Source organism: Anguilla rostrata, chromosome 8 (assembly GCF_018555375.3).
Source record: "Anguilla rostrata isolate EN2019 chromosome 8, ASM1855537v3, whole genome shotgun sequence".
Classification (NCBI taxonomy): Eukaryota; Metazoa; Chordata; class Actinopteri; order Anguilliformes; family Anguillidae; genus Anguilla; species Anguilla rostrata.
In genome coordinates, this window is record NC_057940.1 from 27,973,752 (window position 1) to 28,001,565 (window position 27,814).

General features: G+C 40.4%; 2 protein-coding genes across 2 annotated transcripts in view; one reads left to right on the top strand and one right to left on the bottom strand.

The window, feature by feature from the left end:
* The window catches only part of tmem230b (transmembrane protein 230b), a 47,306-nt gene that overhangs the window by 11,420 nt on the left and 8,072 nt on the right, over positions 1–27,814 (bottom strand). The gene's annotated exons all lie outside the window — the stretch shown is intronic.
* adra1aa (adrenoceptor alpha 1Aa) lies at positions 11,092–27,613 on the top strand. The gene is made up of 3 exons (XM_064347529.1): positions 11,092–11,372; positions 19,002–20,738; positions 26,055–27,613. Exons 2-3 carry the CDS (start codon positions 19,835–19,837, stop codon positions 26,579–26,581), a joined length of 1,431 nt encoding a protein of 476 aa, XP_064203599.1. The 5' UTR covers positions 11,092–11,372; positions 19,002–19,834; the 3' UTR covers positions 26,582–27,613.

A 27,814-nucleotide genomic window follows, 5' to 3' on the forward strand; every position in this document is an offset into this window, starting at 1 on the left:
CTGCTGGAGAGACCCAATGGATTTGGATCTTCGGTTTTTCTGCAGCGGACAAATGAATAATTGCCTCAGGGAGTCTAGGTTGTTTCCCTCTTTCATTGAATTTCCATTGATGACTCATTGTCAGGCTTGCAAATGGGTTTGCTATTTTTGGTTCTTGTTAGGGTACCCCCAAACACCTGCAGGGACTCAGACCAGACTGAGGCTGTCCTCCACATAAGTGCTCACATTGTGCCGAGAATCAATTTTTTTTGTGGTATTTTAGTTTCAGGATCCAAGTCTTATTGGGAATATACGAAATATGTCTTCCAAAAAGCTTCTGGCTATTCTAATCTGTACTTTAACGTACATCCTTTATATTTTTTCAGTGCTTGAAAAAGAAAATCTGACTGTCATGCTGTGGATAGATTTATCTGCTGTGTAACCCTTTATTTAAGCCTGTGGCCACGTTATTTTAACGGACCATGCTAAGTCCCATCTTTCATCTTATCGTTACCATCAGTACTGCAGTTTTACTTTCTTCTTTGAACGTTTTAGCCAGTGATTAAATATAACTGCATATATAACGCATAATACACAATTGCATGGCCCTCCGCCTCTTAATTCTATTATTGCAATATTGCCACTCTTGTAAGGCCACAGTGTCTACATTGTGGGTAGTCAAATGAACATCTGTTCAGCTTTTCTAGTGCTCAGAATAAAGAGGTTGAAGGACCCACTTCATAGGCTATCTGCAGGCTTTAGTGGCTCTGGTGGTCTCGAGTTGCTATTGGGCATCTGTTTTTAATTCCCGACTGAATTTATATAAAGCACAGCCACAAATACACAGTGGGAGTTGGAATGGGAGAAGGGTGCTTGTGTGTTTGTGTGTGTGTGTGTGTGTTTGCATGTGCGTGTGTGCGTGGAGGAGTGAGGGGGCGTATTTGGACTTGTGCGAGTGTGCGTGTTGTTTAGGGAGGAGGATATTTACGTATGCGCTGTGAACACCATGTTTCTTGTGGTGAACCATCACCATTATCACTGCAGGCCCAACAGTGAACTGGAAGGGAGAAAAATAGAAAACTAAATAACTCAATCTCATAGAGGGCAGCTCTTTTCTCTCCGATGAATAATTCAGCCACCTGGAGCCGATAAAAGGAAATGATGTCTTCCCGAGCGTAGCCAGAGAGCAGAGAAACTCCCACTCGCCGCACGGCTGTGAGTGTACCCAGCTGGGGCGGCAGAAATCTGCCTGTCAATGATTCACCCAAAGGGAGAGCCCACTCTAGGCATGGATCTTCAATAACAATCTTATTACTGCAAACAGCAGGGAGATTAATAGAATATTACTGAAAGAACTCACAAAGGCAGTTCAGGGGGCTGAGTCATTGACTGCAGATGACTATTCCTTAATAGAATAACATCATAGGATGTCCTGAGGGAAATATTACCATCAGACTAGAGATGAATGTTTCATTTCACTAATATTACTCTACATTCAAAGGGAAAATAGAAAATTTTAAACAATATTTAAGCCTTCCATGTAAACGTCCTTGCAATACTGGGGCAATGCCCTTTCTGTTTTGAAATTTATGCAATTCATTCTGACCCTTTCATTTGTTTCTTTGTACATGATATTGTTTGCTGTCTAATTTCCTATAACAATACAAACATTTCTGAATACTTGCTTCAATGTACATTTTTTAAAAACGAAATTATATTTAACTTTCATTAAATACCTGGAGGTCTATGCAAGAGAATCATAGCAGGTGTATTCAAAATATTCTAGGATAATATGTCACAACAATTTTTTTTGGAAGAACACACAGTGAATGGCAAGTCTCAATTTGAAGAAACAGTATGTGCCAATGTCTTTTGTATGTGACATAATGCAACACCTGGAATATTGTTTTGCTTGCTCTGTGATTAAAAGGAATGTATGATGCCTTTCAATACACAGTGCCAATACACAGTGCCTTTGTGCCAAGTGCTGTACATAACCAAATATAGAATTTCACTGTCTTGTAATAATCAATAACTGGAGAACAGTGTTAGCTGGTGGGCTGGAAAAATTAAGGGGGTGGGGGTGATTCATAATAAATAAATAATAATGAGTTTAATTCGTTTTTATTGTGATAATTGTTGCTTGTGTCATGTGTTCAAAAAGTCTATTCCTATTATCCCAGCAAGGCAGTTGCATTGATTAGATGTTTCCGAACTGTCTTATTTTTTCTCACCCACGTTATGCCACTTGCCACTTTCATCTCCTGCATGCTCAATCCATATTTCCATGAGCTAATTAGGGCTCAGACTTAACAAGTGGGGATTTTAAGATGTTTGTTAGATGGCTGTATTTTACTAAATATTGAAGTCAAAATAACAGCACTATAAGACATTTTTCAAATGCAAACACTGTTTTCATTTACGCATTCTAATTATGTAAAAAAACAAAAAACAAAAAACAGAAACAAAAACAAAAACAAAAAATGGAACATTTAAAAATACCACTGCTAGGGAAGTACCTCAAATGCCTTCACTAGGCCATGGATGACATTCAAAATGTAATGCAAAAATGGCATAATAGGTGGAGCTATGTTGTGCTGCTGGTTGTCAATCACTCGTACGGCCCGATTGGAAGTCCTTGATCTCTACAGCAAAACAAACAAAACAAATGTGAGTTGCTGATGGAACAGTACGATAGCACCGCTCATTTAATTAAGCATCACTTGTCCCATTGTTATTATTTTTGGGTACATCCAATTTAGATTGATATTTCAAGCTTTCTTTCTCACTTCCACCCATGAATAGAGCAACATTCTCTACCATTCATTGGCCACCGGCAGGACTCAACACCTTCAGAAAAGCCTGTTGTAATCACAATGCTAATGAAATGCTCACTCACAAACCAGCCAAGAGATAGCTACCATGGAAATGCATGCACGCGGTGCATCCATCAACATGCAGAAGAGTGGGCTGAGGGCCATAGGGCTGTGTGTGTGGTCAATGCCTACCCTGGCCCACTGCCCTAAGGGGTGATTAACTGCAGTGAGGCTACAGGGACTGAGCCAGAATTAGAGCCCCAGAGACGGCAGGACGGCAGGGGGTTTTCGGGGCCTGCCAGTAGGCCCGGCTCCATAGCAGAATTATTGAGTGAACACGTGGAGGTGCTCATCTGCACCACTGGCTAATCTCTCTTATGGCTTCTGCATTTCTGCCAGTCAATATTCTTAATTGAGCTTGAACTGTCCAGCTGAATTGACTTATATTTATTTATTTACATTTATATATTTATGTGTACTGTTAATAATGAGGTAATTTAGAACACAAATTGTTAAAAAAAAAACAGTGCTGTATGCTAAGTCTTTTTTTAATAGCAGATGTTTCTAAAAAACTTCCTATGTTTGGACAGCACTGTGGGTTTAAACCTGATCCTCAACAGGAATGTGTCTATGAGGAAACGTTCACCTAAACCCCACATTGCAAAACTGCACATATAAGCCAGTGGGTATTTAGCTTGCAGCATTGAATGTGAAGCTGGAATGATGACAAACTCATAGGAGAGAACAATAAACAGCTATTGCACTACAAAGAAGAAGAAGGAGGATGGCACATCTCTTTTAAGAATAAAAGCAACTAAAATATGTTTGGACAGACTTAGTCTAGAATGTACGGTTTTGATATCAAATAGGGTATTTCTCCCACCCTCTGCTTTCCCTTTGTATCTCTCTTTACTTCTCCTCTTTATCTCTGTGATAGTTTGCGTCACACTGGCTCTGATGGCTATGCATGACACCTGCTTTCTTTAGACTGTTTGCTTCTGTGGGAGGCATTTTGGCTTCAGTAGTTAATCACATCTCTTTTGCACCTGCTCACAGGGTGACTAGGCTCCTGTAGTGTAGTTTTTTTTTTCTTTTGAAGGGGGGCGGGGGGGTATTTTAATAGCTAAGTTTCCATTCACCCCATTTTAGAATGAAGATTCCCAAAATATGCTTGACATGCCAAATGGAAACAGGAATTGCTTGCATCAGAATGGAAGTTTGTTCACTTTGTACCACAATGGTACTTCATATATTTTTTCAAGCTGACTATGTGTGAAAATTCAAGATAACTAGAATGAATTGACATTAATTCAGATGGAGACAATTCCAATTTGCACAAAACTTACTTGTCACCTTCCTGGATGAATAACTAATTTGTAACTCTTCGAACTTATTGAAATATTTACTGTAATATTAATTCCCCTGAGCCTTTAATGTTGATTATTTTCAATTAGCAAGTCTAATCACTTTATCAGCAGTTGCCATTAACAAGGTGTGTTCAAATGAACATAATTACCAATGCGTGCCGTTACCAGCCGTTCGTCACCTGCTCAACACAGTTCAAATGTAAAACATTCATACCATCCCACCTGCTGTCCTGAGGGCTCTGTCACTGATTTAAGACATCAATAAAAAAATCAAGAAAAAATGCTTGTCATAGTGATCAGAGATTTGTATAGAAAGAATCTGTCTTGTTCTCTCTGTCTCTCTCCCTCTCCCTCTCCCCCTATCCCTCTCCCTCTCCCCCTCCCTCTCTCCCTCGCTCTCTCACACACACACACAACCACACACGCACACACGTGCGCGCACACACACACAAACACACACACAAGCACACATGCACACCAACAGCAACAACACTGTTTATGGAACACTGTAACAGAGTGAAATTCCATTCAGTTTTTAAAAATGTTTTAAAAACTGAATGGAATGTCTTTTTCCAAGCGATCAGAGTGTGAAAATTCTAGATAACAGGCATAAATCCACACTAATTCAAATGCCAACAGCATTGAAATTTGCATAAAACTAACCTGTCAGCTTCCCATGATTAAGTGACACATGTTTGAATGATTAATTCCCAGTGACACACATAGCATGTTCAAATCTCCTTCAAGAATGCTTTCATCATTTTTGTCATCCTGAATGCAGCATATTTTTGGGTCTTTGGCTTATTGTTTTTAGCAATCTCAGATATTTCAGCTACAATATTTCAAAATGAAAGGTAATGGCAATGGAGTCCTGTATGGACTAAATGCTATGAACTAAATCCATCAATTGTAAAGCGCTTTGGATAAAAGAACTATATAAATGCAGTCCATTTACCATGTGTGGTATTTAGTCTACCATGATCTTGAATATTTCTGGTGGAACACACCATTCTCCACACTTTGTTCATGAAAGTGGAAAACACCGTCTCAGGCGTTGATCCAAAAGTGTCCCATAAATGATAGATTTTGCATCAGATTTGGTGCCTGAGAAGGAAAAACATTTGGACAACGTGTCATGTTACTCAGACTGCTGGGTGAAAACGTGCTCTATGGCAAAGGGCATCGTTATTTTGAAAGACCCAACTGTAGGAAGAAAAAGCTGACAAAAGCACAATACTGTGAAGCTACCTGATGTTAATTCTGCCCCTAATTACTTCTAACCCCATCTTGTTTTGCTACAGTACTGTTATATTAATTCATCTGACCCCTTCATGTTGTTTATCCTCAAACAGCAAGTCTAATTACCTTATCAACAGTTGCCATTAACAACTATGTTCAGACAAACATAAATACCAATGCAACACTGCTACCATCCTCTGTCACCTGTTCAACACAATCACTTCTAAAACAGCCACATCATCCCTCCCTCTGTCCTGCGGCTAATTTAACTCTGATTTAAGACATCAATAAAAAAAGAATCATCAAAGGTGATTGAAGCGTTGGATAGAAAAATCCCTTTCTCTTTCTCTTACACACACACAAACACACGTGAGCATGCATGCACGCACACGCACACACACGCACACCCACCCACACACACACACAGACATTAGCAACAGCAAGAAAGCTCAGTTGTTTATGGAACACCATTTAGATTATCTTGCATCCCCTTGAAGTAAATAAGATGTTTCACGTTTGAAAGCTGACACAAAAGAAAGCAGAAGCTTATTTTTCTCAGCTCAAAAGGAGCAGGTACAAACAGTCCACTGTTCGTCTGCCCGTGGCAAAGTGAAAGCATTTCACTCGGCATCCAAAGACAGCTGTCCTGAAGGCTTTTGCATGGTTTGATTGTGCTGTTGAGTTTTCAATGAACCATGAAACTGAGCTCATTTTCAGCGCTCCATTTGAATCTCAGTCACAATCCATAATATGCAGATCAGACAAGTCACTACCTATAAATATCTTGGTATATATGTCGATGCCAAGTTTTCTTGTAATATGCACATGGACTACAGCTGCAGCAGTGTACAGCAGAGTATCTGTTTTCTCTGAAGGCTAAGGCTAAATTGTTTTTATTTTTGACATCCACAATACAGTGTCATGCAATATGGGATCACCATTAGGTGCAACTGTCTTTGTATACAACGTAAAGTCAGTTTGTCCAGACTTTCACAAATATGCTCAAAGAATGTAAGTTAAACACTTTGGCTAATATTTCAAGCTGCATACATAAAAAGCTCTAGCTGGTGGTTTCAACTGACCCCTCCCATGTTTTATTCGAAGAATATCTGCTGACGCCACCTAATTCGACGACTCTGGGTCCCACAGGTTAGATTTAACAGGTCGTGGAACTCATTCATTCTTCAGCCTATCACGCTGCTAACAAAAAGATGGGCAAGTGCAATGGGCTGGGGAAATGCTGTGTCATTGTGGCAAATGGCTATGGGTGCATTGAGGCCCAGTACAATTAAGATAGGTACCTGTGTATGTTTTATAATGATCCATTATCAATGAAATGTGCAACAACTAGTAGCCTTTTTGTATTGTATCAATGTGTGCCTGTCACTCTGTATGCGATATAGTATATGGGTTGTGTGGGTTGTGACACAAGGCAAATTTCTGAGAAATCTAATATAATAAAGTATAATCCAATCTAATCCAGAAAGGCAAGAAAGGAATACTGATCTGACAGGATGAGAGCGAGGGGGGGGGGGAGATCTTTAGATCCAATAAATCACTAAGTTGATGATTCGTTGAATAACCCTCTCACAGACTGATCCATCCTTCACTGACAAAGGCATTAAACTCCAGGACCATGATGTTGTCCCATCATATGGTAAGGCCCCAGTCTCACACAGTTCCCAGGACCACTGTAAATCCCTTATATCTGGAGTCAGCTGGGAAATAGATAAGATTCCCCTCACATGGTGGCTTGACTCCTTTAAGTGTTGACTCAGAGAATAAGTCACTGACACAACATTGGTGAGAAATAATGATTTACTGGTAGGGGGAATCTCATTCGATTCCTCCACTCGTAAATATGTTGCTCCCTGCCCCTCGCCACCCACCATCCTATTTTCAAGAACAGTGAGCCCAATTTTTGTGGCAATGGAAGTGCAACCTGGGCACAAGTAGAATTGATAGTTTTGTCTCCCACAAACAGCGTAGATGTCAGTTCAGGTAGTTTCGTGGTTTGCAGTAAACCTGCTTGCGTCAACATGGTTTGGGTGCCACATCAGGGGACGTGGTGCCAATAGAAACGTTCTGCAACAAGTTTGGTGTTCAAAAATGCATTTGGATTTTAAACCAACCCACACCAGGTTTAAACTCAAAGGTTGCAGCATTGTGCTATTTTTGTGGCTTTAAGAATAGGCCACACATACAGTACATGGCCAAAAGTATGTGGACACATACCATCAAGCATCTCATCCAACATTATGGGCATTAATATGGGGCTGGTCCACCCTTTGATGCTTTAACAACCTCCACTCTTCTGGAAAGGCTTTAGAGTAGATGCTGGAGCATTGCTGCAGGGATTTGCTTCCATTGAGTCAGAAGAGCATTCGTGAGGTTGGGCACTGATTGGGAAATTAGGGCTTGCTTGTAGTTGGCTTTCCAATTGATCCCAAAGTTGTTGGATGAGGCTGAGGTCAGGGCTCTGTGGAGGCCAGTCAAGTTCTTCCTCACCGATATCAATAAAAGCATTTCTACATGGACCTCACTGTTTGCCTGGGGGCACTGTCTTGCTGAGACAGGAAAGGGCCTTCCCCAAAATGTTGGGGAAGCACAGAATCATCTAGAATGTGATTGTATGCTGTAGCATTAATATTTGCCTTCACTGGAACCAAGGGGCCTTTCCCAAACGATGGAAAACAGTCGCAGCCCAAGAGGTTTCCAGATACATTTGGTCATATGGTGTATAAATCGTGCAACAGAGTCTCTTATCATGCGATTGCTCTTTGGTCATGATAAAATTTGCTGTGGTGCTAATGCTCTGTTTTTAAAGAGAAAGAAATGGGGTGATCTGATTTGCAATAATGAAACAAAACCCCTGTCACACCCACAGCTAATTTATTCACGTCAAACCAGTCAATACAGCTGCACCTTGCACCATCAACTTGCGACTTGAGCTACGGCTAGCATTTTATTATTCCATAATTGCTCCCTGATTGTTAAAAAAGGTCCCGGTAAGTTAATGTGGAAACGACAAGACCAATATAGCTCAGTGAAGACCTAAAGACTCAGAAGAACAGAAGAACACTGTGTCTTCATGTGTCCTGTCTAGTGTCATCAGTGTCACCATTGTATAAATCCAAGACAGACTTAACCCTGAGAGAGACCTTCAGCCACTGGTCAATTACTGTAGGGAGATTTAATGAGAGACCTCAAAGAATGCAGGACAGAAAATATGAGGGAGGAAAGTCAGTTCTTTGAGGCATAAATCGCAAATTATGGGGGGGTGGGGGGGGGAGGGGGGGGGAGGAGAAGAGAAACAGAAAGGTACAGGGGTACAGGAAAAACATCAGGATGTTCTTACTGGTAATGTGTCTTTTTGAAACAAAGATACATTTTTGCCCATCAATGCATGTATATGTTTGTATATATGTACCTGTATATATCTTCTATGAGTTCTGACCATAAGAATGTTCTTTTATTTAGTTCTTTTTGTTGATCTAAAAGTGGGTTGAACACAAGAAATTACTTTCTGAAACATGTTAAACCTACTTGGATGTCATTACATTAGAGGCATTTAGCAGACGCTCTTATCCAGAGCGACTTACAACTTTTTTACATAGCATTTTACATTGTATCCATTTATACAGCTGGATATATACTGAAGCAATGCAGGTAAAGTACCTTGCTCAAGGGTACAATGGCAGTGTCCTTACCCGGGAATCGAACCTACGACCTTTCGGTTACAAGCCCAGTTCCTTACCCACTGTGCTACACTGCGTCCTTCATACTGTAGGGGTCTCATACAAGACAATGCTTTGTTATGTTATGTTATGCTTTGTTATGGGACCTGAACATTCTAAAGCTTAAAATCTTAAATATGTAATCTTTAGAAAAAAGTAAAACCTCTCAAAATGTAGATTTAACTGCTGATTGAGCCTCATGCATGAATAACACAACCACACCGCAGAAGTATCATGCAACTACACAAGAAAATAACAGCAATATACTTAAGTTGTGGTTTGGTTTATTCGGCTGTATTTGCGCACATCATATTTTAAATCAAACATCTTGTGTGCCCAAGTCTCAAACTTCTGGATTCCTCCAGTCACCTTCCAGGTAAAACGTATTTGACAAAGAGGCCACATAACTTATTGCTCCATTGTAACCACGAAGCATTGAAGTCAGTTAATAGGCTGCCAAATGCTGTCAATTGCATTTTAATTAAGTTTGTGTTTCACTACTCATAAAACATGGAAAACATATTTGAGTGTCACTCATAGGGCCAGAAATTATCCAGATATCTGCGGTATGAAGCAAGTTTATGAACAGGTACTCCTCCCAGACAGAACGTCAAGCCTTTCACATGGTCCTGACCCCATTCCATCCCCGATAATGCCATCAGCTAACAAGCTAGGAAGCTTTGGGTGCCACTTTTAACACCTCTTGAAAGATTCCATCTATAATTCTATTGAATCAAGTTAAAAAGTGATTACATTTTGCATTTTGCATGGATCCTGAGATGGGAAATTGTGTGTAACATCTATTAATTAATTATTGTATATTATTTTTGTATATAACTATCATCAGAACAATTTATGTTTTTTTTTGGGTTGGGTAGAGCTCAATGGACAAATGGAATGGAATAGGCCTGTGTAAGGGTAGGCAAAACGATCAGTAAATTCTAAATTGATTCAAAAACTTTGAGCAAGGAAATAATGAATATAATTCAACTGCAGGCTCATAAAAAGACTGTGATTAATTGATCTATGCACATTAAAAATACGATATACATGAAAATGCATGCTACATTTTCAATAAATTATCTTTCTTATTTTATGGATATATAAGAAATCTGATTGGTTGCACCCACATTTTAAGTACTCCTAACGACTAGTTACAGAATCAGCCTTAGGGTTTTGGTGACCCACATGCTGGCTGGCCCCAAAGTGCTCCTACATAAATCACAAAATCACATTTAAAAAAACTTGAATTATGTGGCCCAGGGACGGCTGTGGCCGTAACGACTTCAGAGTGTTTATGCCAGCGGCCCACTCTGATTAGTAACGAAAATATGATATTCAAATATATCGTAAAAGTAACAAGTTTGACAAGTTTTTAATGTATCGATAATTATCTGGAGATGATCCAACTAACCGTTTCACAAGTCTAAACTGGTCTGTCACTTACTTTCAAAAAAGCGTCACTTCGAATCTTTAACAAATCACTTTCACTATTTGTATGAAGTGTGGAAGATGTTGTGTTCTCTTGCGGATTTGAAAGTACGTTCCACATGCTAGGTTTAAAGGATTAATGTAGCTGCTGTTTATAGTGTGAATCTATAAAACGAAAGAAAGTTATCCTAAAGCTTTTACGCACACATGTAACTTATGATATTATTTGTTTAATAATATTGTGATAAATCAGAAGTCTGTATACACACATTACAAACTCCCAGCTTTCAATTTTATACTAGCATTTTGCGGACTTTAATAATTTATAAAGTGACTCCTAGTTCGTGGCAAACCTGGTCGGCGGTGGGACAAAGATAAGGTGAGAGGGAGGGGAAGTAAATGGAAACGGGTGTAACGGGGGGGGGGGGGGGGGGGGGGGGGGGGGGGGTTTAAGGAGTTCATAGTTCATATTCCTTAAGAAGAGCGCTTGTAATGCGAGACCCCAATCAGTAAATCCAAGTTTCCAATAGGAGCGCGCTCGGCTTGCTTGCAGTGACTTAGCGAACAGCAAGTTCATAGTACTATGTCATGCGGACTGAAAGGCAAAGATTCCACATCCAGTGTCACGCTTCGTGCAATTGACGTTAGATAAAGTGTTAATGTACAGTATTCTTCATATCTGTTTGTTTTATTTTATCGTTTTCCTATTTAACCATCTGTGGCAGTTTGCTATATGTGAATTTATCTGAAAAATATAGTCGAGCCAAATAACTCCCTTCCAGGATCCAGTTGCAAAAAACAAGGTAAGTGACTGGTGTAGATAATTCTGTAACCTATCAATTACCTGAAACGTTCGATTTCGAGAAATAATTGACGGTTCTTGTTATCAGAATGTAAGTTATAACCCACGGCGTTCATGGGCAGACATTTCTCGAAAAGTAATTGTCGACAATAAAGATTGCACCTAAAAAGCATAGCTTCATTGTAAAATGACTTGATACGCTTGTTGAGAAAGTTTGAAATAGAATAACTTACAGTGTACATTAAAATTCGTGTTTACCAAAAATTATTTGGAAACACAAAGTATTATGGTTACTCGGCATCTGCTTTTACAACACGTTATAATCTTCAAGGCTATTGTAGACTAACGTTGCTACATCAAACGTTGCTTAAGACAAATTTAGTCTAAAATGTAGCTCAGTTATACCAGTTGCTGGCTGTGATTGTCGTTATAAATTCCCGGTATTTTGGCACCTATTCTGTGCACAAAGGCGCACGGGACAACGATGTAGTCAAGCAGTGTACTAGGCTGTATATTTTACTTTAATTGTAATAATCTTAATTTTTTTCTTCATCTCGTTGACGTTTCAAAGGTACACAACTGGGTCTTTATGTTAAATTTGCATTTGTATTTTAATTGGATATTTTACATCCCGTCATAGATATATTTCAAATTCTGCACGCTATGCGTTGAAAGCGCAAATCAGGACGTAAGTATTTTCATTCATGAGACTGTGGTAGACTGATTTACATTTTCAGATACATAGACTCGATTAATTTCCTGCTGCTTCAGGTTGAAAAATGTCATTTAGGGGCGCATTTAACGCAAGGTATTCATTTCTCTGAAGTGCTTGCTATTATGAAAATGCCAAGGAGATTCAACGTGATTTGAAAATGTAATTCATTGTGTTCTTCTGCTCTTTTGGGACCGACAGTAATTTGCATTTAAGTAGGATATAGATTAGCTACTCAGTCACGAAACTCCGAGTAAAAACAAGAAATGTCAAGGTTGTGGGAAAGCCTGCTGGCATTTTTATGTGAAGACCTTGCTTAATGGCAGTACCTCTGTCTAACATGCGTGTTTTTGTATTTCTGGAACCGTTTATCAGGCCCCCCGAACGCATTAACAATAAAACATCAATCATAATTTATTATTAAATGGCTTGATTGGTTTTTGTCAAAGATCATAACCAAAATAACCAGTGAACATTTGCTGTTTAACGTGGGAATATCGTTGGTTAATCTGTATTGGGTTAGGGTTCGAATAATAGTGTGTTAAAGTTTTATTTTATCTTTTGCTTTATTTCGCTAAATAAATTTTACTTAAAGTGATCGAACTAAATAATAATAACAGAATTTGAAATGGCAATCAAAACAGCCCCGCCAATCCCCCCTCATGAACGGGCCACGCCTGCACGGTGTCTAGGTCATTAGATAATTTGCACAGCACAGGGAACACTTTATCAAGACCCTGTGCTGTGCAAATTAAATGCAATTTAGGGGTATTTAACTCCTTTGTTGGACCATGTTTTATGTAAATATTATCCCTAGAATACTTTTGGTAGCAGGTTTATTAAATGAATGTTCAGCAAGCAAATCCTCTTCAAATATTTAGTTCGATTTTGGTTTCACTTTGGCTAATATTGTAAAAAGTGAAGAATTCCATTGTTGTTTACCATTAAAAACCAATGCCGCAGCACACAGGTAAGACAAAGTGTTGAAAGGATACCAAGTTATGTCAATGTTACCTTTGCATGGAAAAATGAATAACAGTGTTCACATGAACAGTCAACAGTCAAATCAACAGACCCCTCTCTAGAGATACGGCAAAGGAGAAGAGAATGAACTGGAACTGTAATGTCATTGTGAGGACCCCCCTAATAACTATGACCAGCGTCCTCTTGAAAAAGAAATGTCTGTCTTAGTGGAGGCCTGCCTGGATAAATAATAAAATAACTTAATAATTATTGCAGATTTCTGGTGCAATCTAAATACCATGTTTGCATCATGTTACCTGAGAGGCTCTAATCCTTGCTGGTTTCATTATTAGTTATTAAGCTTAAAGTTATTAGGCTTAAAAATTTAAGCATGGTTTAAAAATAAGGAAACCATTATGTAGGCATATGATTTCCAATAAAGGATTCAAATTTTGTATATTTTAATGCCACCTTCAAAGTGATGAGAATTTCAGAATTCTGAATGACCTCAATTCCTAATGCACCAGTATCTAATTCCTAATGCACCAGGTTTTACTGAGACTGCACCATTTATTTCCAATAATTTCAAATTATTTTTATTTATTTATTCCTACTTCAGAATACCAGCGAATGGAATTTTCCTAAAGGGACTCTCATTTCCTTTATCACAATGATAAGAGACCACAGTCCTCACTTGGTTTACAGCCTTTCACAGGATTAGCAACAAAATATGCTTTCTGGAGAAGGCATACTGCTGTCAGCATTTGATATCTGTTCAGCGAAATGCAGCTATAATTGTGATTTAATCTCAGACAGAGGAGGCTTGGCTTCAGTGCCAGTCATGACTGCAGCAATTCAGAGCTACCAACGGAGTTTAACTGAATACACGACCTCTTCTGCACCGTTTCTTTATCTTCAAAAAAACAGTTTTCAATATCAGTGCCTCTGCGGGTTAGCAGAACGCACTGGCTCTCGCTTCTCAAACAGCTTCGGCTCTTGAAGATGATTACTTGCTCATTTATGTCTAATTAAGAATACGTTTTATTCAAAGAGGTGAAAAATTGATCACAGGCAGCTTAAGGTGTATTGAATAACAGCAGTGTACTCAGAAATATATATTATGTAACTGTCATATTTATGTGCGTTATATTGGAATGCCCTAAGGGGTTGGTGGAGTAGGGAAAGTTGGCTTGGAATAGGCCATGCTGCAGTCACCAGAAATCGAACAAAGTCTCATGTCAAATAAACAGTTAGTGGGGTTTATTTTCATACACACCTTTTGATGTTGCCTGTGCAAATAATGCTTATGACCCCATACCAACAAATATGTCTCAGAAGAATACTGGATGGCCTTTAAATACACCAAGAAGGGAGCCAGAAGGAACCGTTTGGCAAAAATGGCAAAGAGCAAATTGAAAATGGGGGTTCTGGGTATGGGCAAGCAAGAGGAATGGAAAAGATCTCTCAAGTGACATTTCTAACCTGAACTTAAATTAAGTCCCTAAAAGTTCCTGCACCGGAGCGACAAATTCAGTACTGGCTATCAGGTGTGGAATGTTAGGTTTGCAGTGTGATCAAGCAAGAAATACCAATACTGTGTCCACAATTGCTGTTTTTTTTAAGGATAGGGCACAACTCTGAACGTGCACACAGCTTGTACACAGTTAATATGTCGCAAGACTCTATATATGCTTGAGTCTCCAGAGAAATACTGGTCATCATGTGTGTCACTGAAAAAGCCAGACGTAAACAGCAGCCACAGTTTTATGAATATGAACATTTGGCTGCATGGGACAGCTGTGACTGATATTTTAGACCATTCCAGATTAATACTGATTTCAATAAGCTAATGCCCAAAGGCAGGACTTTGCTATGAGTGATAATAGGTCATTTAGTATCTAAGAGATGAAACGAACACCTTTTCAGTCAGAATACCATATCCAGCGTAGACAATTTCTTTGCCAGCACTATCAGTCAAATTCAATTTCAAAATGCTGTATTGTCAGGAAATGTACAAATAAGGGAACAGCAACAAAGCACACAAATAATCAGTAAATACAATACTATATTTTTGTTATCTGGTGCACCCAGCACATCTGCAAAACATCGATTAGAGAGCAGGGACGAGAAACTGAAAAATTTATCTTTAGATTCTTTGCACTTGTGTCTGATTTTGTCAGATGTGGTGTACTTTGGAGGCCATTCAGAATAATGGCTTCGCAAAGATGTACTACTGTGTCTTCTTACACTGCGGATATTAAACAGATGAACTGCAATGTAAATGAGGGCAGGCTAAAAAACAGGCTAAAAAACACAAAAACAGCATTAATTACTATCAGCAGAAAGGAAGTAAATCTAGTTTGCGGCGTATATCAAACTGACTTAAGGGAAAGTTTTGTCTATGTGGAAATTATTTAAAATAGGCCTGTGACTTCATTATTGAAATCCATTACCAAGCCTTTTTACTGGTTTTACTTCAAAATCCAAAATTAAATCCACTTAATGGCGCCAGAAATGAAGCCTGACAAGCAAACCCTCAAGTGAGTGTTGTTTGTATGCGCACACATGCGCAGGCATTTCTGTTTAGGAATTCACAACTCGTTTTATATTTACAATCTTGTACCTGGATATGGTACAAGAGAATTACTGACGTTTTGACACAAAAAATGTATGTTAGAAATTACTCTGCCAAAAATGGTGTGCGTTTGACAAATGGCAAAGGATAAACAGTCTCAGAATGCATAAAATACAAGTCTGTGCACTATTGTTAGTCATGGGACAAAAATTTCAAAATGGCTGCTATTATTAGCTTTCCTTTTTCTTTTTTTTTTTTAAGAAGAAATAAAATTTTGACGTACAATATCACAGGAGACCTGAGAGTGCGTTCCAGCAGAAGCATTAAAACACATTGACATTCAGTCCACTCCCGTCTGTATCTGGGCCAGAAGTAATCTCATTTAGTCTTGTGTCTAGAGAAGCCGCAGCGAGAGTGCCAAGATGCAGTCACTTATAAGGGCCCCATTTTCATGACAAGAGAAGCGCAAACGCGCATTGGTAAAACAGGGGGTGCGTCAAGGGGAACGTTCAGCGCTGTTCAGGTCTGGTGTTCAACACTGCATTTGTGCTTTAAACCAACCCAGACTAGGTGTAAAAGCAAATGCTGCTGCATTGCGCTATTTTGGTGGCATTATGAATGCACTGCACACATGAGTGCATGAATACATAACATAGATGCAAGAAATATTTCATTGATTTCAGTTTGACTATTTGATACACAAGCTGTGTTCAGTTATGCAGTCTAATGTCAGCTAGGCATTGCACCTGTATCGAGCTAATCGATGTAAGCTACTTGAATGAGAGTCACTAGGAAAGCAAAAGACCGGCTACACACCCATCAAACAGTGTAAGATGCACATTTGCTGAATGCCTGTAGGTTCACTGCTTCTTAAACGTCACTACAGTCAAATAAAATACATAATGGGACGACGTATGACGTGGCACAACAGAGAGTGCATTTACAGGAAGTGCATTTACAGTGGCTTTTAGGGGACAGTTGCTATCCATTAAAATTGTGGCTCAATACATTGAGCCCAGAATATGCTGACAACTTTCTTTTATTTGTACATTTGGCAGGGCTAGATTAATGATTCAGCGAAACTTTGAAATGTTAAAAATGCATTTCATTCCAGTTCAGTGGTACATTACAATATAGGCCTCAGGAAGTTGTTCTTCTGGCATGCTGTATTCTACATGACTCTGTGGCACAAGTGTAGTATTATGGTTTAGTACCTGGACTTGTAACCTAGGTCTGATTCTCAGATGCCATTGTATCCTTGAGGAAGGTACATAACCTGCTTCAGTACTTATCCAGCTATGTGAACAGATGTAAAAAAATGCAGAAGCTGTGTATAAATGGATGCCAAAAATGCATGAGAGAGCAGAAACTGGTTGGCTGCAGAGTTGTTTCTCCAGGGAGTGTGCATCTCATCAAGTGCATGCCTGGCATAAATGAAACTTAGCTGAAGTAGTATGACTTTATTTTAAATAGTGGTATTAAACAAAAATTGACATCAAAGATACCAGCACTGGCATATACATGGAAAATATATTTTGTTTGAGGGGGAAATCGATATCAAATTAAAACTATTCAGTCACATCTTTGTTTTGATATCACAAGTAATGGTTCGTAACAGAGCCTCTCATAGCAGACTTGCTTTGAGGCCATGACAAAATTATCAGTTGACAGTGGCACCTAGGCACTGTTTTTAAAGAGAATGAAACGGGACTCTGATTGACAATAATAAAACAAACCTCCATCACACCCTCTGTTAATTTATTCATATTGAACCAGTCTCTTCTACTACCGCACCATAGTTCAGCTTAAGTCTGGTGTCGTGGAAATTGAGTTGGACACACCCAAATTTGCCAGCACCGTGAGTTACTGCTGGTGTTAGACAACTGCGCTTTGACTTAAAATGGGGCCCATTGAGTTACATCACATGGTGGAACAACTGAGTGGTACAAAAAATGGATGAAAACTAAAGGTGGTGCAGTGAAGCATCAAATACTTAAAACCTAGCAAAGTGACATACAGTATTTCAAATCCACTCTCAGAGAGGAAAAGGAAGTATGGTGAGTTTCATTAAACTGGTCTCAGTTTCTCTCAGGCTTCACAGACCTTGGTTCCTTTCTAAATGATAACAAAGCTGCTCCTAGCTAATTCATTGATCTGGGCAAATGCTGTGGTTCTCTTTTCTATGCCCTTTGCTGTGTCCAGGACAGAATTTCCAATGAACAGGGTTGAGATAAAAGACCCTAGATCTCCAAGTATAATTACATCGATCATGACTTTTCCAAGGGTCTGAAATCCCCCTTTGAGATTTTGAGATGCAGAGCTGTTTGAAAGGATCTATTGACTTGACCTTGTGCCAGAGAAATCAGAAAATCTGTCCTCACAAGAAAAAAGGTAGAAAAAGAATATTTCTCAGAGCTTTGGTAGCAGTATCCTTCCATTAATCAGCCACCCGCTTAGATTGGAGACCACCCCTGCATTTCCACCGTCACAAGGTCAGGCTCAAGCACTAAAAGAAATCTCATTTAATATGTCTCACAGACGATGGCAGAATCTTTCCCCAGGATCTGTTCATCCCATTCTTCTCAAAATATGCCAGTTTAGTTCTTTCCAGAAGCAGGTGATTAATTGTTGCAAAGATTAAACAAAGACAAAGAATAACAATGTGCTGGAATGGGAAGAGGGATATATATGCGTAAATATGCAATGCAGATACTTATTTGCTGTTACAGATTAACCTCTTGCCATATTTCACCCCACCCACTGCATTATATATATATATAGATAGATAGATAGATACTCATGATAAATGAAAAGGTTAAATCAAGAAACGTTTGCTCCTGTTTTTTGGTATACCTCACCAAACATTACACCCAAATATGCATGAAGATTTGATTAATGTGCCTGTATTTTGGTACATGGCCACGAGTATCCTCTGTATCTCTGTTTTCGGGAAACAAATGTTTCCGCAGTGATTGAGGCAAATATAACTTGCTCTTAGATGATAAAATAAACAGCCATTGAGACAGCATTAATAAATAAGCATCCCAAACAACAGTAATGCAGTTCAAATTTAGCCGATTTACTAGTATTCAGATTATTTGTACAAAGCCATACAGGATTATGATTTTTGAAAGATCTTGACTCATGAAAATGTCTCTGATACTGCCTCCAATAAGAAAGAGACAGAGCTGGGAATGTTTAAAGTTATAAGGGTGGGGGATTTACTGAGCCGGTCTACAAACGTACTCCAAACTGAAGCTGGTAGCAATCATTGGCTCAGATCTACTGTCTGGAGACCTGAGGGTAAAGGTTTTCCGTGCAATTATGATTTTCAAAGTTAATGCCGAGCTCTCATTCTGGTCCGTGTGTCTGTGTTTCAGGGGGATTTATGGCAGCAGTGCACCTTGACTGTTACTCTGTTTTTCTCTGAGCAAATCCAACGAGATGTTCCCACACTTCAGAGACAGAAGCTGACATCAACCTGCCCTTTCACAACTTTCTCTTCTCAGATTCCTCCAGCACTTGTTTTATTTTAATCGTTCAGTTTCTATAATTTGATATCAAGGACACAATACAATCATTGTGCCAAGTGGGAAATAACTTTTCCTAGAATCTCTTCAAATTCCAGCAACATGGACTAAATGGTACCAGTTTACAGGGCTTGTGGCCCACTGTTGAAAGGAGGGCTTCAAACATTGTGCACAGGTGAGACTGTCAGCATTATCAGGAAACAATCTTGGTTTTCATGCTGTAGATGAAAGAACAGAATGACCATCCCTTTGGGCAGTTGTACCACATATTAACCGGAGGCAAAAATCCCAGAGAAGAACTGCTGCCAAGCATGAGCTCCCAGAAGGCACTGTGACATGAGGGAACCAGGCGAAAATAGTTATGTAGAAATCGCAACTCGCAACTTTCCAGTCCTTATTGGACCGCCAGCTTCAAACATCCATAAAGCACAAATATAAAAAAATTGAAATATAATTTCCAGTTAGCTTATTTAATGTTTATTGAATAATAGCATGTAGTTTATCCAGTATGCACTTTTTACTTGGCAATACGCACAAGCAAGTAATTTGTCGAATGTTTGATTGAGTCTGACACATGGCAAGTCATTTTGTATTACACTTAATTGCATTTATTGTGAGGAGAGTCAAACCTACACATTTTTTTATGTGAGTAGACATAATCACCATTGTTGACTTAGTGAAAAATGGCAGAGTACAATGTGCAGGTAGTAACTCCAGGAGAGAATATGACTCCAGTCTCTCTACCCCTGAACTGCTCTAACTGCAGTCAGGCATCCGTGCCAGAACTCAACGTCACCAGGGCAGTGGCACTGGGCCTGGTACTGGGAATCTTCATCCTTTTTGGGGTGCTGGGAAACATCCTAGTCATCCTCTCAGTGGTCTGCCACAGGCACTTACGGACCGTCACCCACTTTCTCATCGCCAACCTGGCGATCGCCGACCTGCTGCTGAGTACCACCGTGCTGCCCTTCTCCGCCACCTTAGAGGTCCTGGGCCGCTGGGTGTTCGGCCGGCCCTTCTGCGCCATGTGGGCGGCGATGGACGTGCTGTGCTGCACGGCCTCCATCATGAGCCTGTGCATAATCTCAGTGGACCGCTACATCGGGGTCAGCTACCCTCTGCGCTACCCGACCATCGTGACCAAACGACGGGGCCTACTGGCACTGGTCTGCCTGTGGGCCCTCTCCACCACCATCTCCATCGCCCCGCTGTTCGGCTGGAAGGAGCCGGCGCCGGAGGACGAGACGGTCTGCAACATAACGGAGGACCCGACCTACGTCATCTTCTCCTCCGTGGTCTCCTTCTACCTGCCGTTGACCGTCATCCTGGTGATGTACTGCCGAGTGTACGTGGTGGCCCGGCGGGAGACGCGGAGCCTGAGGGAGGGCCGCAAGGAGGGGGAGGTGATGCTTCGCATACACCGGGGCAATGCCGCCACCTCAGAGAAGGAGGCCATGAACAGCCGTTCCAACCTCGCTCTGCGGCTGATCAAGTTCTCCCGGCAGAAGAAAGCCGCAAAGACACTGGGCATCGTGGTCGGCTGCTTCGTGCTCTGCTGGCTGCCGTTCTTCCTGGTGATGCCCATAGGTGAGTCTCCCCCGTGCTGCATAATCACAGGTCATACCTGTGGTACCTCATTCCTCTCTTGCAGTTGTACTGACCTTTTTTGTCCGTTTTCATATTCAGAACACAAACTGGAGCTTGTGAATCTTTGTAATGTTTTATTTTTCCATTGAGATACATTTTTAGCCTTTGTGCATTGCATTACTGTCTTTCCCATCCCTGCAACATCCTCAGCCAATTCAGAAGAGGGTAGGCTAGCATGTGAGTCCTATATATATTTTTAGGTAGCCACCACTTCCTCAATTATCCACTGTGTCACACATTAATTGCACTAGAGGGCTGCAATACTTGTAGAAGAATGGCTGGGTCCCAGTCAGCCACAGATGTTTCTGTTATGGGATGATATAGCAACAAACCCAGACTGAGCTGTCCTCCCTGGATGAAGGAGTAACTGGATGTCACCTTGTGGAACTCCTAGCCATAGATAGTGCTGCCATGGTGCTAGTACATTATCTGGATGGACTTGGGAGCCCCTCTCATTAATTACACTGATGTGTGGTAGCTCTCCAGTGTAAAACAGTGATATATGAACCTCGATATCTCTTATTTATCTCTTATTAACCTTGGTATTTCAAAAACAATTTTAATCTCAATCTACAATCGCCATTGGCTCGACCAAATACTTATTTAGGTATAGCTGTTACACCATTACTACACAGCTAGCTAGCTAACTGTCTAACGTTAACTAATTTGATATGGCCAGCTTGCACTAAAGAGGAACATTAGAGCTAGCTAATAAATTCCTTTTCACAATTTGTTTTGTGCATTTAAATTGTGTTACCATTGTATTTCATTCATTTTATGAATATGATCATATGCAAATGCAAACATTTGACTTAAAATGTAGTCAGTAATATTAATGTAGAATTGATGAATTCTGGTGGATACCAGCTAATCATAATACATAACACCTATTTAATAAAAGTACAACCTTATTATGCTCTGGATGGGCTAGTCCTCAATCATTGTTTATGGAGGCTGCACACGCTTAATTAATGGTTTTAATTAAATATTAATACCAAGTATGATTTCCTCTGCTTTATCGCACCTCATTTTATTACTTTACAAATACATTATTGTAATATAATAGCAAGGTTTTCCATGAAATACAGCTGTTCACCTCTTCACAGAATGGCTCTAGATCAAAAGAATAGAGCCTACTGAAAATATCATTTCCCAGAACACCCTGACTGGACGGTCACCTGCTCACAGAATTCCAGTCATGTGTTGCTAGCTTCTTGAAAGATGGATTTTTGTATTTATATGTAACAGTACACAAACGCTTTACATAAAAAATCTTTAATGCTACACCACTTGCAACCAGTAGATGTTTACAATGCAAATTTTGATTTTATGACTTTGAATGACATAACAGAATAAACATCCATGGGCCAGTTTCAATGAAATCCCTGAAGCTGACCAGGCCTTTGGGTGTCTTATCAAATAAATCAGGCAAAATAGAGAAAGAAATGGTTGAGACAGCTTTGGAAAGGATACAAGTCATGTACAGTCCTTTGGCATGCACAGGATCTAGGACTTGGCTCTGACCGTAGGCCACATCTGGTTTTTCTATTTTCATTTATCTTTCTGGTGACAGCGTTTCTTGATGCAAGGCCATGTGTCTCCATGTTCAGAAAAAGCATAAGCCTCTTGAGGAGGGAGTGTGTTGATGTTTTACCATTGTTTCATTTTCCTATAATAGACCATTTCCATTCCTACGTCTGCATGGGCATTTATCAAGGCTGAAGTCTGTTAAACCATGAAATAGAAATCAACCTCATCTAGATGTGGAGAACGATTTGCGGAAACCGTATTCAGAAAGACTCGAAGACAGAGAGAAAATGGAAAGCCGATGGCCTATTCTTGGTGTACTTATAGTGGTGAGACCATTCTGCCGTTCTTTTATTGGTTTTGATCTAAAATATGTGTCTGCACACGAGCAGTGCACCCCATTTTCATTTGGGATTAGTGCTTTGCCTGTCAAGCAAACAGATCTCCTAACTGTGTAATGTTCTTTAGTGCAGTACTGGTGCAGTCAAGTTAACAGTAACATCTGTGCATGTACACATTTGTTTTCATATACCAATTTTAGTAGTATTCTGGATTAATGAATATTAAAAGCAATGCATTTATGCATTAGCCATGCTTAGTTTTGATTTAATTTATGAGTAAATACAATCCAAATGTAAATGGGAATAAATTATGAGCACTACAGAGGTGTATTCTTAACAGTTATGATAAGACCACGGTCTTCGTGGTTGAATACAATTATTTGAGATGCTTCTCATGTACGCTATTCACATTCATTTTGCTGCTCATTTGTCAGTGAAAAATACAGGTTTTTTATTTTTGATAAGCATATTTAGAAATGAAAAGTGGAGGTGACAAACCTTTCTTTCTTTGCGGCTATCAACAGTTCTATTGCGCTTGAGCAAGCAGCATCCAATTTTCCTCCGCTGCAGTCTCAATGACCTTGTAAAGAATCGGAAAATGGCTATATTTCCATCATTCAGGAAATGCACCTTTATGACTGCTGCCGCGGAGTGGATTTAATTCTAGGGAGACAGCAGTCATAGGAGACAGCGGTCATAGAATGCACCACTAGCTGCTCTGTAAGATGCTATTTATTTTGGATAATGCTGGGTGTTGCAACAAGCAGAGATCCTCATAAAAGCTTAATAGTCTTGAACATTCCAGAATGCTGCATTGAAATATAGTGCATAATGTTTTTGTGATAATGCAGGCCTTTCTGTCATGGCAACCCAGCCTTAAAGCATTAAGCATAAAAGTACTTATAGGTCCAATGTACATTTGTATGTGTAATTGAATATTAATAGCAAAGTCTGCAGAGGAGAAAGACAAGCTGTCTCAGGAAGATTGTGAGCGACAGAAATCTCCACAGACGTTGTTGCTGACGTGGGCTGCACCTGACCTGCAAGCTACCTCCATTCACAATGAAAAACACCATCACCTTCTCACTTATCTACAAATCCCAGCATGCTCTGCTTCCTCCAGAGGATCAAAGCGCCGCTGGCACAGAGCACGCCTTGCTGACATGTCAGCTTGCCGTATATCAGGCCTATTTTGAGGCTGATCCTGTGACAGTAGATCATCCTGGCCAATGACAAACCAGCAGTGTCTCTTTCCCCCACAGCATTCCCTCCAGTCTCTACACAGAACACGAACAGTCTTCAGTTCAGACCAAAGCAGAGATGGGCAGGCCTATTTATGGTAGTGGCCACATGCGGTGGGGTGGAATACATTTTGAACCCAATAACCTCAAGAGCTTGTCTGGTCTCTGACTCTTACAGACGGGTTCAATGCGTAAAACAAATGTACCCTTGTATCAATTCAAGCGGTGGTGGCAGCAGGGTTACAAAGAACCTTTTTTTGTGGTTTTGATAGGAGCAGTTGAAATGTCCTTCACTGTCCACACCTGTGGCCCATGTTACAAAGGAACAGCAACTACTGTCATTGAGCTGTCACTATCATGGAGCAGGAGCTCGTGGAACCTTTGTTTAGACGCTGTCAATAATAACCACCCCATAATGACATACCGGCAACTCAAGGACAAAATGTAATTATAGCTATGTATGGCATAAGCAATACTTTGGTACAACCTTTGTCACTTTGAAGATTAAATTAACTTTGTAGTGAACTTGTGCCAGAATGGGGGTTGCCAACCTCATCAAAATGAGGAAGTGACATATACGCATGTTGAACTTGTTGAAAGGTTGGTGGGTAATGTCATTATTGCTACATTACCTGTTATTTGTTTATATATTTTTCATGAGAGTTGTTAGTTTTGCGTGAATTCTCAGGCCATATACTGTCTGAAGGACAATGAAGGAAATCATACGTGATTGAAAACCATCTGGGCTCTGCTGCTGTAGGCATATCTCTGAGTTATTCAGGGATATAAACACAGATGGTGTCTCTCGTTTCTTCAAAGAAAAAGAATAAGATCGCTGCATTCAGTCTAATGCACTCTTTGGTTTCCTGAGACATTATGTTGACTGCTTGTGGACAGAATAATAGAATTTGAGGATTCAGCTGCTGAGCCTAGTGGCCTTTGCCCTGGGAATGGCAGGAAATGAAATGAGCGTGTTGAGCTTCCTAGCAGAGAATGGCTTTCAGAGAAACTGTCCCCCTCCCCCTCCCCCCCTCCCCCTCCCCACGTACCACTCTACCTCCACCTCCTTCCTCAATCTCCTTTTGCTCCCTCATTTTTCAAAAACCTTCCATTAACAAACCTCTCTGCTCTGGCAATAAAGCGGACAGCTTTTACCCCATATGTCTTTGAAGGCAGATCATTTCAAGGCCATTTGGGTTTTGAGCATTTTAATTACATTAATGCGCCAGGCATTGGCTGTTAAAAAGTCACCTACGTTTAAGGTAGCACTGTGGCTTTGTCATAACGTATGAGCTGACCCCATTAATTTCCCGCTATGATCTTTGCTATTAATTTTTTCTGTGATGCCTTCGTCCACTTGTCAGAAAGGGAGGGATTTATGAAATCATTTCAATAAAGCCATTCACCTTGATTAGGAACAGGGGCATTGGCAGGGAAATTGAATCCAGAAATGATGAACGGTGTCAGACTACAAAAGGTAGCCACACAATATGGCAACCCATGTTTTTTTCTTGGGAGGTTTCTAAATTTGAATCTATGAATGAGCTGAAGATTTATTCCCTGCTGACAGCTGGCTATCTTTTGAACATAGCCACATTTAATAAGCAAATTATTTAAAACCACAGTGTAATGAGCTGAATTTACAGGTTATCACTAAGTGTGGAGGAAAGTGTGCCTGATAGTTCTTTTGTTCTTGATATGAGATCACATATGATAGTCTACAGTCACAATGGACACAATAGGATTTTCAGCATGTTAAATACAAACAGCATGCATACAATCTATAACATCTGTCAATATTATATATGAGAGGTCGTCCTCCGACTCCACTCCGTTTGAGCTTAGCTGTAGTCTGCGGTATAAAAAGAAATAGCTGGTGACATCACGTATTTTGGAGGAGAAATCTGCATTCCCCCAAATTAGCCTTGGGGTTAGTAGCATGAACATGGTTGTGATTGCAGACGATTGCCCATTCCAAACTGTGGTGGGAAATGGAGATGTTCAGCCCCATGTTGGGTGCCAAATTTATGAAAGAAAAAAAAAAACAATTTTATTTGCAGAGCCCTTTTCCTATGTGCCATTAGAAGTTCTTTTAAAAATGAATCACAGTTCTCTTCTGTGTTTTTGTGTGCTGTTTGTGGCTTCAGGCTCCGTGTTTCCATCCTACAAAGCCCCAAACCTGGTCTTCAAAATCACCTTCTGGCTGGGCTATTTCAACAGCTGCATCAACCCTATGATCTATCCCTGCTCCAGCCAGGAGTTCAAGAAGGCCTTCCAGAACGTTCTTGGGATTGGCTGCCGGAAATGCAAAGCCCAGAACACCAAGCCAGGGCACCCGGGCAAGAGCCAGTGTAATTTCCACACATTGGGCCAGAAGGCCCAAGGTGGGGCATCACGCCTCAGCCCCACCTCCAACACAGCCCTGTCACGCACACCCTCCCCCGGTGGTGGCAAGGACTGCAAAGCTTTTTCAGGGGCCTCGGGGGTAGGGGTGGGGCCAGACAAGAGAAAGACTGCACGGGCTCACAGCAAGAACCTGCTCAGAACCTGCTGCTGCATCGGTGGGGACACACCCGCCCGGAGAGCCGCCCAGTCACAGTCACCCGGCCAAGGCACCGTGCCAAACATCAAGATCCACCAGCTCTCCCTGTCTGAGAACGGGGAGGCGGTGTAGCTGAGCGCTCAGGCTAAAGTCTCATCTCTTTCATACCCTGAAAGGTATCCTGGGGCTAATCCAAGGCAGTTACTGAAAACACAGGTTGGTGTTGGAGAGGCCTGAACCAGTATCATGCTTGGAGCTCTGGGTCCGTTCAAACACAGCCAGACTTTCCTCAGTTTGCTAACCCTTACCCCAGTGAGCCAAAGAACTGCAGAATGGACAGAACTGTCAAACAGGGGAGCCGGATAGAATCTGCACATCTGTATTTTTGGGTGTTTGGCCTGATGGGTGAATCTGTTGAGCTAGCACAGAGGAATGGCCAACACAGGGAGAGAACACTGGATGGGATTCGTAGGCATTCCAGGTTGCCAACCACTCCTGCCACTTTGATCTATTTAATAAACGATTGAAGTGCTGCAGGCACTTGATACACTTTCTGAGATATCAATGCCAAATGTTTGATGGTCATAAATAACCATCTGAAGGATACAGTCAATAAGCAATGAACGATAACACTGTAAATATGCAAACTGGCAAAACCTTGTTTTTCAGTATCTATTCTTCAAAACAAGTTTTTGCCCGCTGTAAAACAGTTCATTGCTTTCTGTAAATCCTGTAAGTCCTGATTTGCTTTGCAAATCAAGCAGTAAATTACACTTCTTTAAGGATAAGACTGGCATATTGATTTGGGTTAGCACAGGACTGGGAAATTTCGTTCTACATGGAATACAACCGGTATCTGAGGGTGAGGCTGGAAGTAAATTCGTAGCTCTTGTTTCAGAACTGTCTTCAAACTCAAAACAAGTGACTCCGCCCCCAAGGCCAGAGTGATATATAGATTCCATACTTTAAGCAGCAGAGGACTCTCTGTAAATATAATGAAGAAGCAGAGCATACGCTATAGGAAGATCCCCATTGCTATATGGACTCTTTAAAAAAGAAAAAAAAAAGCTTGTGTTGTTCTGGTTTCAGTGAGAATTAATGGACGAATGGCTGAAATTGTTAAGAATTCTGACGGTGTAAAAGGTAAAATTAAGTGGATTTTTTTTTTGAATCTATATGAAAATTGGGTCTATTGTGCTGTTAGTGTGCTAATGTATTAATTGAATTGGATGTAATTTACATGACGTCAATGCTTTAATGGCTTTAAAGACTTTAATGGCTGTAAATATTGGAGTGTAGGAAATACATGAGAGCAGGCTGTCTTTTCAGACCAGCAGAGACAATGAGAAAATGATGGCAGCTGCT